This window comes from Poecilia reticulata, linkage group LG7 (assembly GCF_000633615.1).
Source record: "Poecilia reticulata strain Guanapo linkage group LG7, Guppy_female_1.0+MT, whole genome shotgun sequence".
Taxonomy (NCBI): Eukaryota; Metazoa; Chordata; class Actinopteri; order Cyprinodontiformes; family Poeciliidae; genus Poecilia; species Poecilia reticulata.
The window spans coordinates 5,153,921-5,172,261 of NC_024337.1; the positions used below are offsets into that span (position 1 = coordinate 5,153,921).

Below are 18,341 nucleotides of genomic sequence, written 5' to 3' on the forward strand. Positions count from 1 at the left end.
TAAGACACTCTGTTTTTCTACAACAGTTTCAAGAAAGGGATTGTCAGAGTTGTCCATAATTTTCTTGCTTTTAATAATAACAGAAACATAATTCTTTTTCAGGTTGTTGAGCCTTTTTAGGCCCCTGGTGCTGGAGATGTTGCACCAACAGGTGATGACAGAAGAGATGACGCTATCAACAACAGATTATAGAAAATATGCAACATCTTGGTGCAAACCTTGATCAAATGAAAGATCAAATTTGTTATGCAGTGGTTAGGAATTTATGTCTTAAATCTTCTAGGTTAGTAACTGAAGTGAATCTTCTAAAAATATTTTATTAGAACTGTATGACCAGGTATGGGAGGATGGGAAATTACCAAAAAGTTGGTAGCTCATTATTTCTGATAAGGAAATGTGACAGGGAAAATGTGATTGTGGTGAAGAGACAATAGAGCAGGTCATTTTGCTTTGTATGAATTACCGGATTCAGAGAAAGAAGTTAATTAGGAACCTTAGCAATATAAAAATCAAATTTAACATTGTTGATTTATTGCAAAAGATTTCAGGAAGCAGAGGACATCAAGATATATTGGATTTTTTTTAAGTGTAAGTTGTATAACAGGATATTGTAGTTTTTTTATGTCATGTGGTTCACACTCCTTACCGGTTGGTGGCGGTAATGCTCACCTACAAAACCTAGCGGGTTTTTGCCAACCGCCAATAAATTTCAAGAAGAAGAAGAAATAAGAAAGAAGAAGAAGCTGGCGCGAAGCTAATGAAGTTTCCATCAGTGACAACAAAGCTTACCTGTAATGTGCTTCTTTGTGTTGAACATAGCAGGCATTAACAAGCCGTCTGAACTGCAGTTAGTCCGGCTGGGGAGACAGAGAGATGCCTTCACTGAATCTGAGAGGAGTGACAGTAAATTTCCCCTTCACTCCGTACGAGTGTCAGAAAGACTACATGAGTAAAGTGTTACAATGTTTGCAGGAGGTAAGTTCCCATGGAAACACGAAAGCTTTCTAGAAACGTCCACACCCGGTACATCTACTGTTTAGCTAGCAATAAGTACCGAGCTGTTTCGTGTACATTGAGGAGGAATGAATGGTGAACTTTTGGTTAAAACATGTTTATTTTTCCTTCAGTGGGTAGAGAATCCAGAAATTTTACTGAAGAACAGTGATACTTTATCATAAAATTACTCAAGTAAAATCATAGCAAAAAAGTTAAGTCAATAAATGTGAATAAATGTTATTAGTTACTACTCAACTCAGTACATATGCATATGTATTTCAAAGTCATGGCTGCTGTCAACAACGTGTATGTACTTTTTAAATTATTTGTGCAAAAATTAATATTTATATTAATGCCACAAAAGTCAGAAGCTGATGCTACTAAGCTGTGGTAGCTGACACCAGAAAGTGCCAATGTAGCTGCCACTGCCCTCCTTGGTCTATTAGGAGTTAAGGCGCAATAAAGAAAATACATTCTGTAAGAGCTGTGTGTCTGGCTTCTTGTTTCCAGAAATCTAATGGGGTTCTGGAGAGTCCTACAGGAACTGGCAAAACTCTGTGCCTGCTGTGTGCCACTCTGGCATGGAGGGAGCACTTCAGGGACTCCATCTCTGCTCGCAGACTAGCAGACAAGCTGAAAGGACAGGAGTTGTTCCCAAACACACCTCTGGCTTCCTGGGGCACAGCTGCTACTGACGGGGACAAGCCAAGTATGTTACTTTGTTTTCTCTGTGTCTTCATCACAGAAGACGTCCCTGGATGTCTGAACCATAGTTGGTATTTTCTACGGTCAGATACTGACCAGCAGGAGGTTCTTACCGGATGATCATCTTGAGCAAAAACTATCCAAGATTTCATGTTAAGGCAGTTTTTTTTGTTTATAACATAATCTACAACATTTATTTATTATACAGATAGATATCTTTGGATGCCAGACTCATTGCAATTCAATGTTATTTCATGCTATGTTTTTATTATCTCTTGTATTATGCTTCCTGTTGTTCACTGTGATTCCATAAATTGAGCAGTCCTCTATAACTTGGCTGTGGTAAACAGCCTGCATATGCATTTTCTCAAATGCCATTAGAATAATGATCAAAGATTGGAATACAGATTAGAATTAATTAATGTAGCAGTTATTATTAGTCAGAGACAGTTATAAACAGGTGAGGTTTCAGCCTGGGTTTAAGTTTCAGCAGCTTTGCAATTTTCTGGAAGGTTGTTTCCAGATTAGAGGAGCATAAAAACTGGCCCAGAGGAAAACCCCAGGATGTGCTGGAGGTTCAGTGTTGGCACAATGGCCCCAGTGGCTGCAGAGAGGGAAGTCTGGACTTCTACAGCCTGACCCTGGGTTAAGATGAAGATAATAGATTGATGGAGTTGATCATCCTGTTAGAAACTTGAGAGAGAAGCAGCAACTAAGTTGATGCAACTTCATCACTTGACGGTGGTTCTTCTGATCTTTCTGTCCTTCAGCCTACTACACTGATATTCCTAAGATCATCTACGCTTCCAGGACTCACTCACAGCTCGCACAGGTCATCAATGAGTTAAAGAACACTTCATACAGGTAAACAGTCTTATTGATGAGCTTTATACAGTGTCATTTTTTGGGGTTTGCATAATGGAGATTATCGTATATAGCGAGAGTTCAAAGTAGTGTTTAAGATTTTACAGAGATGAGACAGGTAAACATTTGCTGTATTAACTTGCACAAAATACAAGTTGTTAGTTTCTATTCAGTCAATTGTTTAAGCCATTGTTGCTGATTGGCATACATTTACACTTGCTAAGAAATGGAAGAATGCCTTCTCATCATTACACTGCTGTAAATATTACATGGGCCAGATCATCTGCAATGACATTCTGGAGCTAGTAGAAGATAATTTATATTTACCCTCTGAAAACATGATTGATACTTTGGTCTGTCTCCTTCTTTTTAGTTTACTCGCTTCCTGTTCTAAATGATAATGGTTTCTAGATGGTATTCTTTCTTTAGAAAACTAAGATAAAAGATCTTAATCAATTTGATGAAGGCATCTCAAGTTTTATTAACATTTTCACATGTATCATTTTAATTGGCTTAATTGAGGCTCTTTTGGCTTTCCATTCCTTACCCAGTTTGTTATTTATACTACTTCTTACTGTATGTGATACATTTAAATTTGAGCTGACTGCATGGCACAGCAATCATAACCCCACAAACAAACGGTGCTTTTGAAAAACACCCATGTGTAATGCGCTTCTTTAGGAAACCAGTCAAATAAAAAATAAATAAATATCATTGATTGGAATTTATTGTGACAATAATAAGTCAAGTTTATATGGATAAATGATACAATAAATGCCCATCCCTAATTGCAGGCATCTATGCAGCCATGAACTCGTGTGTGTACCAAAGTACTCTAGAGTCAAACGGGGAGGCTGTCTGCGTTAAAGTCCTTTTTGGATTTCTCTGTATGTCTGTTGAATTAGGCCAAAGGTGTGTGTGCTGGGCTCAAGAGAGCAGCTGTGTATCAACCAGGAAGTAATGCGTCAGGAGAGCAACCACATCAAGGTAAGCTTGACACCGAAGTGCTTACTGTAACACCTGTCCTCTCAAGTAGATTGAATAATTCTGCTACCAATCCAACTACACATCAAGCTAATAAATTGGGTCATGCTTGCAGTCTAGTTGGTGGTTTAAAATAGGGATGAACTGATAGCAGTTTTCTGGCTGATCACTGATCTTTGAAAAGCCTGACCTGCTGAGTTCGATTTTCACCTATACAGATTTTTTTGTTTGAAAAGTTGCTAAATATAACGGCAGAGATTCAAAATTGGCAACAGCGGAGTGACTGCTGATAACCACACAGGTGAAGACATGACCTGGTGGGCGGTCTGTCAGTCAGCCCGCTCTTATGGCAGATCAGAAGGTAGCAATGACTGGTTTTCAGAAGCAAAATTTTCAGTCACAAAAATTTCCTGATCATACAAAATTTGGGGAATCGGATCTGATTAATTGGTACACACCTAGTTTAAAACTCCTTCAAGCCATGCATGAGCCAAAACGTCTTGTTCTGCTTTTGAGTCTCTGGAGATGAATTGGAAGGCCACTGTGTACCATTAAGCCATATCATGTGACAGCATATTGTATCATATGTCATATCATGCCATTCTTGTCATCTCCATAAATGCTTCAGTATTCTTGTGCTCAAAATGAATACTTGTATTAAGCCAGTTTATACATATCTGAAGATAATTATTTGAAATCTTCTGTTATCCAGGTTCATATGTGCAGAGGGAAAGTGTCCACCAGGTCATGTCAGTTCTACAACAACGTTGACGGTAATGATCAGTTTTTACCAGGGAAGTGACCTTAACTGAGCAAAAACACGAGGAATGCTGTTGTGCTACTAGGAGTCTAGTGTTGGTTATGTACATGTGAAATAATTGCTTTGGGCAATTATTAATGAAGCTAGTAATTCAGATCAAAATTAAATCGGGGCACAACAAGAAAATAGTCAAATATTTCAGTCTCAGTTATCATACCTGCCTAATAAGGTTTAGGTTTTAAACTAATAGATACAGGCATAAGTCCAGCACTGGCCAATTAGCTCTGAATTAATTAACATTAGTTTAGAGTTATCAACAGATTTGGTACATATTCTAAATACACAGAATGTAAAATACAGAATTTTATTATCAGAAAGTTATGCTTTATTAATTTTGACTGAAGTAGAAATAAATAATGTTTTTTGGAATATTGATTCTTAATCTATCAATTACTATATTTATCAAGAATTTAATAATTAGGAGTACCACAAAGGTTTCTTAAATGAACACAAAGAATCCCATATTTTGGTGTTTAAACAATCTCTTTTAAGTCCAAAGCACCGTAAATAACAGCATTAATTGTTTACAAGTATTAGAGGTTCATTAATTAGATATCCCAAGATAGTGTCTTTAAAATAAGATTAGCAGTTGTCTAAATTATGATTCTTCCTTTTCATCGTCTTCCTTTAGAGAAGAGCACAGACAGAGACTTGGTTAACTCTATCCTTGATGTGGAGGACTTGGTCAAATTTGGCAACAAACAAAGGTAACCCTACTATCTCTCTGACTGTGTATTTACTTGAACGTTTTTCTAAAGCATTGACGTGTGATCTGCTGTATCTCTCCAGGGTCTGTCCGTACTACCTCAGTCGTTCTCTAAAGCAGCAAGCTGATGTCATTTTCATGCCATACAACTATCTGCTGGATCCAAAAGTGAGCTAAATCATGGATAGAAGGCTTTGTCTTCGTCTGTGTTGATTTTCATTTCTCTTTATATAATCAAATACTTTAAATTAAGAAAAGGAGTCATGATTGCAAAAGAAATAACTTGTATCTTCCTAACATGATTGTTCTGACTGATAAAGCTCCTTGTTTTCTAACAGGTGTGCTCCTGAAGAGCCTGTTGTGTTCTAATGATTTGTAGGTCACAGGTGTGTCTTAACAAAACCAAAGGTCTCTGAAAAAGTTACAATGTTGTCCTTTCCTCCACAGAGCCGCAGGGCTCACAATATTGAGCTGAACGGAGCCGTGGTGATTTTTGATGAAGCTCACAATGTGGTAAGATCTGTTCCCTGCATTCTAAAAATATTGATTGTTTAAATCGACTGCATGTCACTTATTGTGTGGCCAAACAAAGAATTTGGCTTCGGCTTCAAACATTCACTGTCCAGACAGTAGAAAGAAAGCTATACAAGATTTCAAAACGTGTTTTACAAATAAAAAACTGAAAAGTGCGGTGTGCAAAAGTATTAATCACCCCTGAGTCAACACTTTGTGGAGCCACCTTGTTTTGATGATTTTATATGCCTCAGATGAAGCCTTTCTGCTCTCTGCAGGAGAAGACGTGTGAAGAGTCGACATCCTTTGACCTGACTCCATACGATATCGCTTCTGCCATCACTGCTGTGGACCGGCTGCTGGTGGAGCAGGCTAGAGAAGTCAGCCAAAGAGACTCTTTTACAGAAGACCACAATGTAGAGTCCATGAGCTCAGGTTAAGTTTCTTGAATAGCTAATTCAGTCATTGACTCCTAAAAAGCAAGTAAATTAACCCTTTTCTTTGTAATGCAGTGCTGGGGAAGTCTTGAAGTCATAAATTGGAGTAATTTGCGTTGAGAATTTATGAAAACATAAACTGCAGATTTGTACCAGGAAAAAAAGTAACTTTGTTTCATCTCTGTATTTTTTTCAGGTTTAAAAATGGATATAAGTACAATTGCTAAAATCAAACGTAAGTATAATTTATGAGCAACACTTTTCCGGTAGTATCTCTCTGATTGTATTTGAAGATCAGGAGATGTTCTGTCGGCTTTGACAGAAATACTGCTGAATTTGGAAGCTGCCATTGATTCGTATGAAGTTCCGAGTGACAGAGGCATCACAAAACCAGGAATGTAGGTGATTTTAACAGTTTGTGAAATTATTTTGAAAAAAATCCAAATCTTTTGCACATACATACATTTTTATTTTTTGATACACAAAAATAACATTTTCAACCTTTTGTTTTACAAGTGTACAAAACTCAAGTCACAGCTATGCATTCTAGTTTACAAGTACAAAATATACATGACTGGAATTTGTGCCCACATTCCTGCAGCTTACAGTCAGAGCAGAGAAGAGACTTATTTCACTCTGTGTCCACTTTACTTATTAAGCACACATTTGTCATTCGGAGTTGATCAGTGGTTTGTGCAGCCATGCTCACTATTCGAAGTCCACACTTGCTACTAGGCTGTGTGTCAGAGTGAGATGGTTTTAGACCTGAATGTGGGGCTGTGATGTAGTTGTACCAAGCTGTGCCAAGCTATTATCAAGGTAACGTTCAACTGAAGGCAGGCAATGAGACGGTTTAAGGCAAAAGAATGCAGAACTAGACAATTTTATGTTAGAATGTCAACAATTGCACAGAAACGTAAAGATATAACCCTAAATAATAACCTATCCAGACAGTTTATCAGCAGAAAAGTTGAGTTGGGCATTAGTTACCCTTAAATATCCACTATTATGCTTTCTTGAATAAGCTAGGATACTTCTATGGCCTATGCAAAACAATGTTAATTACATTTAATACACAAAATCATTCTTAGATATTGAGATTTCACCCAATCCGTTCTGCTTGTTTTGAGCCCATTGAGGAACGTGTTGTAGTGTTAACTTGGTGTTTACATCGGCACCTCAGACATGTGAAAATGGCTACCAGCAGACACACAGTGGTACAACCCGTTCACCTTTGACCCCGAAGCAGAAGAAGTGCAGCACTGAAGGAATAAACACTGCGGATCTGAAACGCTTTTATGTTGTAATTAATTCAAACTCAGGATTCTGCTTCTGCTTCAGACCGGTGTGCCATGATGTGAAGTAGAGCAGCTGACACCAGCGCCGTAATTCAGCAGAAAGACCCTTTTTTTTGGTTTGTTTTTGTTTTTTAATGTGAAAACATGGCAGACACTACTAGAACATTACCAAATTCTAAATGTTGACCATCACTTTCAGTCCCGACAGTAAATAATGCCTTACCCACAATACATCTTTCCTCATTAAAAGTTTGCATTCTTGCTTGTTTGTGCAGCCAACCGTGCAGCATCCTAAGAGCATTTTTAAAGTGAAATCAACTAAATAAAAGTGACATTAGGCCACCAGATGTCTGTTTTTTGACAGGCTACACGAGAGCTCATAGGTTGTTTTGACATCCATCATGGCAGAGGGGTACATTTCTGAAGAGTGCTAGAATGATTCATAGGTCACAGGTGTGTCTTAACAAAGACACAGGGTCAGTTACCAAAAAATGACCTTTTTTTTTGTTTGATTTTGTTTTTTGCTCTTGCACTGTTTTCTCCATATCATAGACAAATATGACACGTCCCCTTCTTTTTGCATCAGCTTCATCTATGAGCTGCTGGAGAGAGCCCATCTGACCTACAAGACCAAGACAGAGATCCACGACACTTTGGAGCAGATCATTGGAAGCTTATCTGGATGTCAGTATGACTGCATCTCTTCATATTACTGCTTTGTCTATTATACGTTTTCTACTCCTTTTCATAGGCTTTAATGGAATAATTGTGTTACAATAATGTTATGCATGTGCAGATGTTTTGCTCTAACCAATCGTTTACATGATGTTTTTCACCAGTGCCAGGAATTTTCCTCAGTACGGCTGGACTGCAGAAACTGGTTGATATGATACAGGTGAGCCACAGGATGAAGTTTGAGGAAAACGCTTCTGGTAGCTGTCGAGATGTCCAGACAAATATGTGGGAATGTAGGAATTTACCTGACTTAGCTGTTTTGACTTGGAGGATCCAATGTGTGTTAAGAACTCAGAAAATGTTGTGATTATGAGTATTTCCATCTTTAGGATGTAGTTCGTGTTTCTACATTTCATCCAGTCACATTAGTGGAATATAAAACCGTTTGTTGGATGAAAACTAGTAGCTCTTGTAAGAGGATGTCAGGAAACTCTTTTATGCAGAGAAAAATCAAACTTCCTGTAAAATCAGACTTTTTTATATACCAGGAGGTTCACTCGGTCAGTTCCACTGTCACAAAGTCCTTGATTCTGTGTAGTATTTGATTGACATGCTGTTTTTTGAAGGTCTGTGTTTCTTCCTTACCAGATTGATGATATTTCTGAATTTTACTTATGAATAAATGATGATCATTTTGAGTTTAAATTTTCTGTTATTTTACAGTAAAATCTTAGGTTATCTGAGGTCACATTTAGCCACATATGCTGGCAAAATTAGCTTTAAATGGTTAAAGCAAAATCAGCTTTAGCCATCTAAAGCTAATTTATTCTTCCCGAGCCTGTTGCAGTGGAACAGTGACTTCTTCTTGTGTTCTGGTCTGTTAGTTGGTGTTCTGTGGGGAACCATCAAATAAGGACCAACAGAAGCAGATGGAGTTCAACTCAGCCCATTTTAAGGTCTGTTCAGTTAATAATAATAATAATAATAATAATAATAGATTGTTTTTATAGTGCCCTTTATATCAAATTGAGATCTCAAAGAGTACATTCACACGCTGATGATGGGAAGCTAGTGGATTGTAGCTACTGCCCTGGGCAGTCAGGCAGAAGCGAAGCTGCCAGTTTGCTCTATCTGCCCTTCTGACCACCAGCAGCAGGCAAGGTGGTCGACATTAGTGACAAGGACACAAACATCGAGTGGGAGCATGGATCGAACCAGCTAACCACCAATTTCAGGGAGAACTCCTACATCTGTCACCCCCTTTTTTTGTTCCATCAAAAAATAATAATTATATTTTTATCTACTGCCTCCTGAACCTGCTTGCATGCTAACATAAGGTGTGACGGTCTGCTTGGTTCAGGTTCACATCCATCTTGACAAAAGCTACCAGAAAAAGAAACAGACCCCTGATTTGTGGTCTGCTCCTTCTTCTTCTTCAAAGAAACAAGGTATGGATCTCTGGTAACATGGTTATTTATTTAAAACAATTAGATTTAACTCGAGGTTTTTATTCTGTAGCGTTACGTCCTTAGAATAAAAAAGGAATGATGGAATATACATTTTCCACATCTGGTCTTCAGCATCTGGTTTCTGTATTTGTTTTATTATTAGTTAGAAAATGGTTCTGGGTGCAGAACCTCTTTATAAAATCATCAGTCCAATATACAAATTGAGAACAAATGAAATGTAGGACCAAAACACACCACCTCTGGTAGATGAAGAACATGTGACTTATTTTCAAGGTGCATAAATTATAAACTGATTTTCATCATATAAATTTACCAGATTTTCATCTAAAGTCTCATGATTAGTATTTATCTACAAGTTCAGCTCATCTTATAGATGACTGTTAATTTCCTATGCAAATGACTGGAAATGAAGAAGGAAGCTACCAAAGAACAACCCGAGAACCATTGATGAAGATCACTTTAAAGGATTACAAAAAACGTGTGTTGTCACTGAAGACTAATTTTCTTCAGATTTAAATTATTCTGATCTGTGAGTAAATTGATCAGTCAGCTCTCTCATGGCAGAGAGAGGAGCTCACTCATCCAACGGTGAACTCATCCGACTGTTAGATTTATTTAAATGTTTGATCTGCTTCTGTGTGTGTTGTAGGCAACGTTCTGAGCTACTGGTGCTTCTCCCCTGGCTTCAGCATGCAGGACCTGGTGAATCAAGACGTTCGCTGTGTTATTCTGACCAGTGGCACCCTCTCACCCCTGACCTCTTTCACCTCTGAGATGAGGATGTAAGGCTCCTCTAATCAGTTTATAATAAGAAACAACGAGGATAAAACAGGCCTGGTTGATATTTGGCCCATGCCTGGACACATTACCTAAATCATTCACTTTTTGTTTTCTTAGCTAATTATAGATCTGATGTTTTTTTTTATTCAATAATTAAGTTCATGAAAACAGCCTTTATTCTATTTTTGCTTATTCTGACCTTCTGCATTTGAACAGCTTGTGATGGATTGCGTTGTCAGTATTTCGAACCCGTGTCTCGCTGTGATTCGGTTCTTTTATTTGTTCCAGAAAATTTCCGGTGCTTCTCGAAAATGGCCATGTGATCGATCGAGACCAGATCTTTGTGAGCGTTATTGATCGAGGTCCAGATGGAGTTCACCTGAGTTCAGCATTTGATCGAAGGTGAATGTTCACAGCATGAGGAGAATCGTGGCGTCGGGTTTTCTCAGTTTTTCCTCACAGATGTTAAATTGTTTTGCACGAAGCCTTCAAAACATCAGCTAAATGAAGGACTTCTTCTAATCTAGATTCATTAAAAATAGAAATGCTGCAGTCAGAAGCTGTGAGTGACTGTCTCTCTCTCTTGCTCTGTTATTTTATTTTTTATTTTGTTGGTCTACTTTTTTTTTGTGTGTGTCAGCTTTGATCAATAATTGGATGCGAGTCACTTTTTCTAGTTTGAAAATAACTGCTCTGTCTTGTCAAGTAAATGAACTTTTGGGGCAAAGTCATGGTTTTGTTTTTTTGTTTGTTTTTTGTTAGTTTTTAGTCACTGGATGTTCTACGATCCTACTTTCCATAAAGTTAAAATGAAATACAGTACAATGCTAATAAAAGAAAAATGTTATGTTGTATTCAACATTTACCATTTTAAAGAAATATAATAAACATTGCCAGTCTGCATCAGCTGCTTGTGCTGCATGTTGAACACACATAGGGACAAAATAAGATAAAATACAAAAACTAGAGAATCATGCAGACAATCTCCATTTAAGTTGTTACACTATATGAATTCACAAAAATACAAAGTTCTACATCCAAATATCTGTGTATTCTTTAATATGTTAATGTATTGTTGGACAGCTGGGATGGCGCCTGTGCAGCAGCTGTGTTGATGTGTTTTTTCTTTGCTAGGTTTAATCCTGATAACATGACTTCTTTAGGAAACACTGTAGGTAAGATCCAGCTTCTTTATTGTTTTTTTTTTTCTTTTTTTTCCCACTTTCTTTTTCATTATTTTCCCTATTGTTGGAAATAGACACAATCAACACTCTTTAGCTACAATACAATCAGCCCTAGATCAATGTGTAAAAGGACATTTTCTGAGCAAACAAAAAAATAAACAACTGTATCCAGTTTTAGTTGTTTTCTAACTGCTGCTGTTGGTAGATGAACATTCAGTTGGATTTTAATCAGCTGTGGTAGTTGATATTATCCAATCACAAGCTGTCAGGTTTTGGAAATAATAAAAAGTTTCTGTTCCCATATTATTTCATTTCTGAAGCTCCTTCTGGTTTCTTGTTGTCTTTGTTTTCTCCTCAGCCAACCTTAGCCGAGTGGTTCCTCATGGCCTCTTGGTGTTTTTTCCTTCCTTCCCTTTGATGGAGAAAACTCTGGAGTTTTGGAGGGTGAGTCCAAAATCTCTAGGACACCTTTTTAGAAAACATCTATACAGTTCAAGGAACCCCCCTCCTCCCATATTTGTCTTATTTTCTAATGATTTAAAGTTTTGATTTGCTGGACAGAATTTTTACATTTCTGAAAGTAAAGAGCAATACACATTGGGCACATCAGCCATGTGTCAGAGTATATGTTGCTACTGTTTTCTATCAACCAACCCACACCAGGATCATCTGATCAGCAGTCAGTGCTGTAAGGACCCAGCGTTGCTTTTCGAATAGGTTCCAGTCAGAAACAGCAGCTCTGTTTTCTGCTAAGCCTGGTGGTGGGGTGCTAGGGCAGCCATTCATTAAGGGGCCTGTCATGTTTTTCAGTTAAAAGATGTCTAAAGTTGACAAGCAATTTTAAAATATCACTTGATAATTATGTGTTATTGAGAGATTGGAGGATTAATACCTAGACACCAACAATAAAGTCTTAAAAACTGCAAACATTTTAAAAATACTTCAGTAAATAAGCAATGCTAAACCTGGTGGGGGCACAAGTGAAGCCTGGTGGCCCGCCAGGCTTGTAAAACACTGGGGGAAACACTGAACCCCCTTCGCTCCTGTGTGTGTAAAGGTTCCAAGTGATGCATGCTAACTGATGAAGCACCATATTTCTGCTCTCCTTAAAGATTTTACTCTGTGTTACGTGTCAAAGCATTTTGCTCCGAGTTTGATTTTTCCCTCCAGGCCAACGGACACACGGATCGCATCGAGAACATAAAGCCCATGTTTGTTGAACCCAAAGGAAAGGGAACTTTTAACGAGGTGAGCTGGGTTTTCATTAAATGGAACAACTGGAAGACACAGAGGAATGAAGAACAAAAGGGGGGGATCAGGAATTCTTCTTCTTACAGAATAAATGGCCTTTTTAAATAATATTAAATATATATTTACCGCATTATCTTGATTGTTGTTTTTTGCCAAAGTGCGTCCAACTTCTTTGCATGTTTTTTGTGGGGGGGGGGTTTTCTTGGTTTTTCAATAATTAATGTTAAGAACCTCCATATTCAGGATCTCCGGGATCATAGTAGTTGGATAGGATTTCTTTGCTGACCTGAGCCTGATTGTGTGTTTAAAGGTTATGGATGGGTATTACAACAAAGTGAATGATTCAGCGTCAAAAGGAGGAAGCTTCTTTGCCGTCTGTCGTGGGAAGGTAAGCTCATATAGCAGCGCATCATCTTCATTGTGCTTTTCCTCCAACGCTTCATGGATGATGGAAGAAATATGCAGCCGATTGTTGTCTCGGTACACCTGACCCTGATGGTGTGTTGAGAATGATCTTAAAGATGAGAATGATTCTTACAGCTCTATGTGTTTTGATGATGCATCACGGATTCTGTCAAATGTTTTAGTTTTAAGAGTTCTGAACTTTTCTGAAGCGAAACAAGTGAATGGAAGAAGCTGAAAGTCTCACTTCTCTTCATGTTACGCTTGTAGATGTGTGATTCAGTTGAAATCAGGAACAACTTGTTAATTTATGTTCACAAAATGTTTAATCTTTGCCATCTTAGTTGTGGGAAGTATTCCAGAGAAATCCATGTTGGAGGTTTTATTGACCAGAAGCAGCTGATGGGTCCTGGAAGCCCAAGTGGCTCGTGTGGTTTCTGTGAGAGGCCATGGAGAAATAGAAGTAGGCAGAAATATTCCTGACTTCTGCAGGGATTTCACTGCTCCTCAACCTTTCAGCAAAAACCCTTTAATAAACTCCCCAAGTTTAACCTGCAGTAGACAGGATAATCACTGTGTGGATTACTGTCTGTCTCACAGCAGCTCTGTTCCTGTTGTTCTCACCCTAGGCTAGTGAAGGTTTGGATTTTGCAGACACCTTCGGCCGGGGCGTCATCATCACTGGCCTGCCGTTTCCTCCTAAGTTTGACCCCCGGGTCGTCCTGAAGATGCAGTTTTTGGATGAAATGAGCAGAAAAAAATCTCCAGGAATGAGGGTGAGGATAGACTGGCAGCTGAGCCCCAGGGAGGCCAGCGTGATGATGTTCAGTGGTGACACGATGCCTCTTCCTGTCAGTACCTGTCAGGTCAGGAGTGGTACAAACAGCAGGCCTTCAGAGCAGTGAACCAGGCCATCGGGAGAGTTATCCGCCACAAGGAGGACTACGGAGCCATCTTTCTCTGTGATCAAAGGTACATATCCTTGTTTTTATCTTGGTGATATAAAAAGGGATTTATAAATTAAATGTATTACTATTGGTAGCAGTAGCATTATAATTAGTTCCTAGTTCATCGTAGTTTTAAGTTCCTTGGGTATAATTAGGCAACTGGTGATTAGAACAGACTTTAATCAACAGCTGAATGTTTAACGATGACAGAAAGTGGTTCTATTATTATTAATCCATAATCAGCTGTCATGAATTTAATTATTTTTTTATCATGATTTTTATTTATCAAGTTTTCTTGCACTGTTCTTCAAGCCTCTGTTAAGTTTTTTTTAATTCTAAATACTTTGGAATGGCATTGGAAATTAATTTACATTCAAACATACACAGTTATTTTAAAATGTATTTAATATCGGTTCATCCAGGGAGTTTGAGAGCAATACATTTTGGGGGCAAAAATGTTTAGTATTTGACTTTGTGAAGTAACAAGACCGGGTCGCTAAGAGAGTTGCAGACTTGTTTTGTTTCTCTCTCCTTCAGGTGTTGCATTTATGAACAATTATTTCTCAGGTTCTGGGTGCTGTGCAGCTGGAAGGATTTTTGCTCTTGCGTTTTAAAATTTTGAACAGCTGTTATGATGTGATGGGGGTTGTTTACAAATGGGAGCAGCTGATTATTTAGCATCTCAAAAGCTCAATAATAATAATACATGAATTCTAGATATTACAGGAGTTGACTCCACAATCGCTCCTTGATGATATGAGGCGTGATGACATTTAATTTTGTTTTGTGATGAATTATTTATTGAACTGAATTGAAAGTTTGTTGATTTTTACATGTAAACCACTCCCAAAATAACTTTAACCACAACTCCTAACACTGGATATCTCTGTTTCTCTGGGGAACAAGGGAACAAACTTGTTTTGTTTTGTTTTTCTCCTCTAGGTTTAAAAGCTCTGATGCCAGAGCTCAGCTTCCATCCTGGGTCAAGCCGTATGTTCGCCTCTACGACAAATTTGGGAACGTTGTCCGTGATGTGTCTCAGTTCTTTCGAGTTGCACAGAAAATGGTACGTTGCATGACTTTGAATGATTTTATCAATGAAAAGTTTTTCTGTTTATGAATTTGACCATTTTGACCTGTAAAGTGCAGATAAAATATTTCTAAGTGAGTCCAGACATGCTGTACGTGTGACTATAGCTTCAGTGTGGTTTGGTTGTCCCAGAGGCCTGTTGTGGTGAAGATGCCTACACTAGAAACTCTTCCAACCGAATGCTCATCAAACACTCCCAGTTTTTCCTCCGGCTCTGCCTCTGAAAGTTACCACACCCAGAAAGCAAAGGCCCTGGATGCACACCTTCCCAGCCTCAAGAGAAGAAAACTGGGTCAGTATTGTATTTTAAAAATGCTAAGCCATCAATCTGTCATCTTTATGTTCATTATTCTATTCATTTGTCAGCCCACCCTTCAATACTTTCTGTAAAGGCCGAGTTCATAGTTGAAATTTTAATACATACATCTTTTAATACATCACATCTTAAAGGAAGGAAGAATATTCTGTATTATATACCTTTGTGAGCCTTACATTATCTTCTAATCTTATTCTCTCTGTGACATCATTAACTTAACAGGAACTACAGACAAAGAACAAAGCCTGACGTATTTTATGTTAAAGTGGCTACTTTGTGTGGCGTGTTTGTGATCAGATGAGCAGAGCAGAGCTAACGGAGTGGCTAAACTGTGCATCGCCTATGAGAGTGAGGTGCAGCAAAGTCGGAGGAAACCAACCAACCTGCTGGACGCTCTGGAGAGAGGCAACCAGTGCTGGGAGGACGACAAGGACAATGTTGGAGAGGAAAAGGTGGGCCGGCTGGTTACTTCATGATCAACCTGCATTCACAATGCTGTCATTTCAAATCATTTGTTGGACTTTTTGCTTCTGAAGGCCAGCCGCTTGTCCACCTTGACCCTCCAATACGACAAGAAGATGGAGGACGAGTTGCGGGGAGGGAAGCGGAAAATCAAGCTGGTTCAGGAACAGGTACACGTTACACTGATGATTAAATGCTGCTTTTTCAGACCTGAAGTGTTGAACCCAGGGTTTTCCCCAGAAAAACGTGCCAAGTCCGGTGGTCGGGGCACCAAGTCTCAAAACAAAACAAAAAAACTCAATTAAAATAAAATGTGCACTTCTGTTAAATCAACCAGTGGATCAACCAAGGTCCAAACAAACTGAGCAGCTGCTTGTTTTATTGCTACTGTCCTAACATGTTTGTATCAGGATCTGATCCTTTCATTTTTATACCTAAAGAAAGCGAGTGTCTCCGAGGATGGGTCAGAGGAGAGTAAGGCCGGCAGGGCCAAACAGTTCCTGGCCGACATGAAGAAGTCTCTGAGCAAGGTGAGCTTCGACCACATCGTCCAGGCTCTGCAGAGCTACAAGAAGACGGACGACCTGAGCGTCCTGCTGACAGAGACGGCTGTTTTGGCTGAAGACCCCAACACTCACAGCCTGTTCCGAGGTGCGTCGTTCTGCCTCGGACTCTGAAGCCTGTAAAAGCGCGTCTGCTCTAACCACGACTGCTTCCCCGCCGTAGGGTTCTACCAGTTTGTTCGTCCGCATCACAAAAAGACGTTTGATGAGAAATGTCAGGAGCTGGTGGGCCAGGGCTGTGGGTTCAAACCGGAGCACTCGCTGTCTAAGGAGGAGAAGAAAGCTGTGATTCTGCAGACCGGTAGGAAACTGAGCCACTTCTCTTTGTGCTACTGACGGAGGCTCTAAAAAAAAGTCACAGCAGAAACTTTCTTGGGATTGCTTTGAGTTAAATGCTAACTGCCAACAAGTTCACTCCTTCAGTATGTTTGTGACCAGCAGACATGTGACAAGCTGCTGATGTTGCATCTCCATGTGGTGTTAGTTCAGGTGGGCATATTGACTTAGATGAGGGGTGTCCATAGTGCCCCCCGCGGGCCATTTATGACCCAACGAATGACTTTGCTCGGCTGTAGACAATATTTGAGCAAATCAGGCCTGCAAACATGGGTAGTGTTTGCCTGGAAGAGCTCTTACTTTGTAGAACAGAAAATGAAATTGTTACCTTTGTAATGCTTTGTATGCAGCTTGTTTCAGCTGTTCACTGAAATCTTTCTCGTGTGGTTTACCTGGAAAATATATTTCTTATGTTTCCATTTATGTGGCCCTTTCTGACAATGGATATGTAACTTGAACTAAATTACACGCAGAGAAAATAAAACTAAAGATTTTCTAGTTGAGGTGGTTCAGTAACTGGAATTACCACCAAAAAAATGAGAAAACGATCAACTATCAACATTTAAGCTGGATATTGTAAAACGCTGAATTAAACCCGCGTAAGTGCTCACAGTGAGATGGCTGCAGTTAAAATACAACAAGCAAGAAATCATGCTTAATTAACAAAAACTGGCGACATCAAATATCATTGTTGATAAGTTGTGGTGCAAAGCAGTCAACTAACGCTTCACAACAGCAAGAAAATACTACATTTTCAAGTCATCGGAGAAACTCTTCTGAACCACCAAGAACGAACTTATACGCTCATACACTGTTGCAACTTGGGAACTGTTTGGTGACTTCCATTCTTTCTGTGGACGTCTAGAGGAAACTCTCCTTGTATGGCAGTGATCCAGACTAGAGCAGTGGAGAGGGGAAAAAAAAGAAATGATCATTAAAAAGTACAAATTTACAGTCATTTCCTAAAAACAAGTAGGTAAAAACTTTGATGCGTTTGTCTTCCAGCTGCAGATCACTCAGCGGTGGGAACTCTGAGCTCCAGGTCCACATGCGGTCAGCTCGACACTCAGCAGCTCAACAGAGGAGGGCACCACCTGAGCCAGCAGGGATTAAGAGCAGCTCCATCTGGTAGGAGATCTTAGGCTACGGAGGCAACTGGTGTGTTTGGCCATTTTGTCTGTCTGACGGAGTTGTCATAGCTCTGAAAAGCCAGTTTTTTAGCTTTCAACGTTAACGCATGCGATTAATTAATTTGATTAATTAATTTTCTGATTAATTTTCTGATTAGTTTTCAAATTAATCAGAAAATTAATTTGCTTAACCTGCAAACTACTTAACCTGCAGTAGTTTGCAGGTTTGCTTAAGCAAACTACCTAAAAGCCCCTCTTCCGCAGAGGGATTTGTAGTTCACAGCAGAACATTATGGACCTTACAGACGGGGAGCAATGAACATAGGCGGAAGGCGATCGTTTTACACAACAGCAGACGGGAACAAAAAGTTTTAGTTTTCAACTTGCTCGTTTTCAACTTGACGTTTTCAACT

General features: G+C 39.0%; 1 protein-coding gene across 1 annotated transcript in view; it reads left to right on the forward strand.

The window, feature by feature from the left end:
* Positions 1-710: 710 nt before the first annotated feature.
* Positions 711-18,341, forward strand: part of rtel1 (regulator of telomere elongation helicase 1) — a 19,338-nt gene continuing 1,707 nt past the window's right edge. Inside the window, exons 1-30 of the mRNA XM_008412966.2 lie at positions 711-975; positions 1,507-1,705; positions 2,472-2,565; positions 3,471-3,552; positions 4,262-4,322; positions 5,001-5,076; positions 5,159-5,243; positions 5,523-5,588; positions 5,867-6,023; positions 6,222-6,260; positions 6,348-6,423; positions 7,910-8,007; positions 8,163-8,218; positions 8,883-8,954; positions 9,359-9,446; positions 10,117-10,249; positions 10,536-10,649; positions 11,382-11,422; positions 11,790-11,875; positions 12,602-12,679; positions 12,993-13,070; positions 13,714-13,860; positions 13,941-14,056; positions 14,974-15,097; positions 15,254-15,413; positions 15,735-15,889; positions 15,974-16,069; positions 16,340-16,550; positions 16,626-16,763; positions 17,804-17,926. Of these exons, the coding sequence (XP_008411188.1) occupies positions 874-975; positions 1,507-1,705; positions 2,472-2,565; positions 3,471-3,552; positions 4,262-4,322; positions 5,001-5,076; positions 5,159-5,243; positions 5,523-5,588; positions 5,867-6,023; positions 6,222-6,260; positions 6,348-6,423; positions 7,910-8,007; positions 8,163-8,218; positions 8,883-8,954; positions 9,359-9,446; positions 10,117-10,249; positions 10,536-10,649; positions 11,382-11,422; positions 11,790-11,875; positions 12,602-12,679; positions 12,993-13,070; positions 13,714-13,860; positions 13,941-14,056; positions 14,974-15,097; positions 15,254-15,413; positions 15,735-15,889; positions 15,974-16,069; positions 16,340-16,550; positions 16,626-16,763; positions 17,804-17,926 (3,151 nt within the window). The 5' untranslated portion in view covers positions 711-873. The remainder of the gene's footprint in view (positions 976-1,506; positions 1,706-2,471; positions 2,566-3,470; positions 3,553-4,261; positions 4,323-5,000; positions 5,077-5,158; positions 5,244-5,522; positions 5,589-5,866; positions 6,024-6,221; positions 6,261-6,347; positions 6,424-7,909; positions 8,008-8,162; positions 8,219-8,882; positions 8,955-9,358; positions 9,447-10,116; positions 10,250-10,535; positions 10,650-11,381; positions 11,423-11,789; positions 11,876-12,601; positions 12,680-12,992; positions 13,071-13,713; positions 13,861-13,940; positions 14,057-14,973; positions 15,098-15,253; positions 15,414-15,734; positions 15,890-15,973; positions 16,070-16,339; positions 16,551-16,625; positions 16,764-17,803; positions 17,927-18,341) is intronic.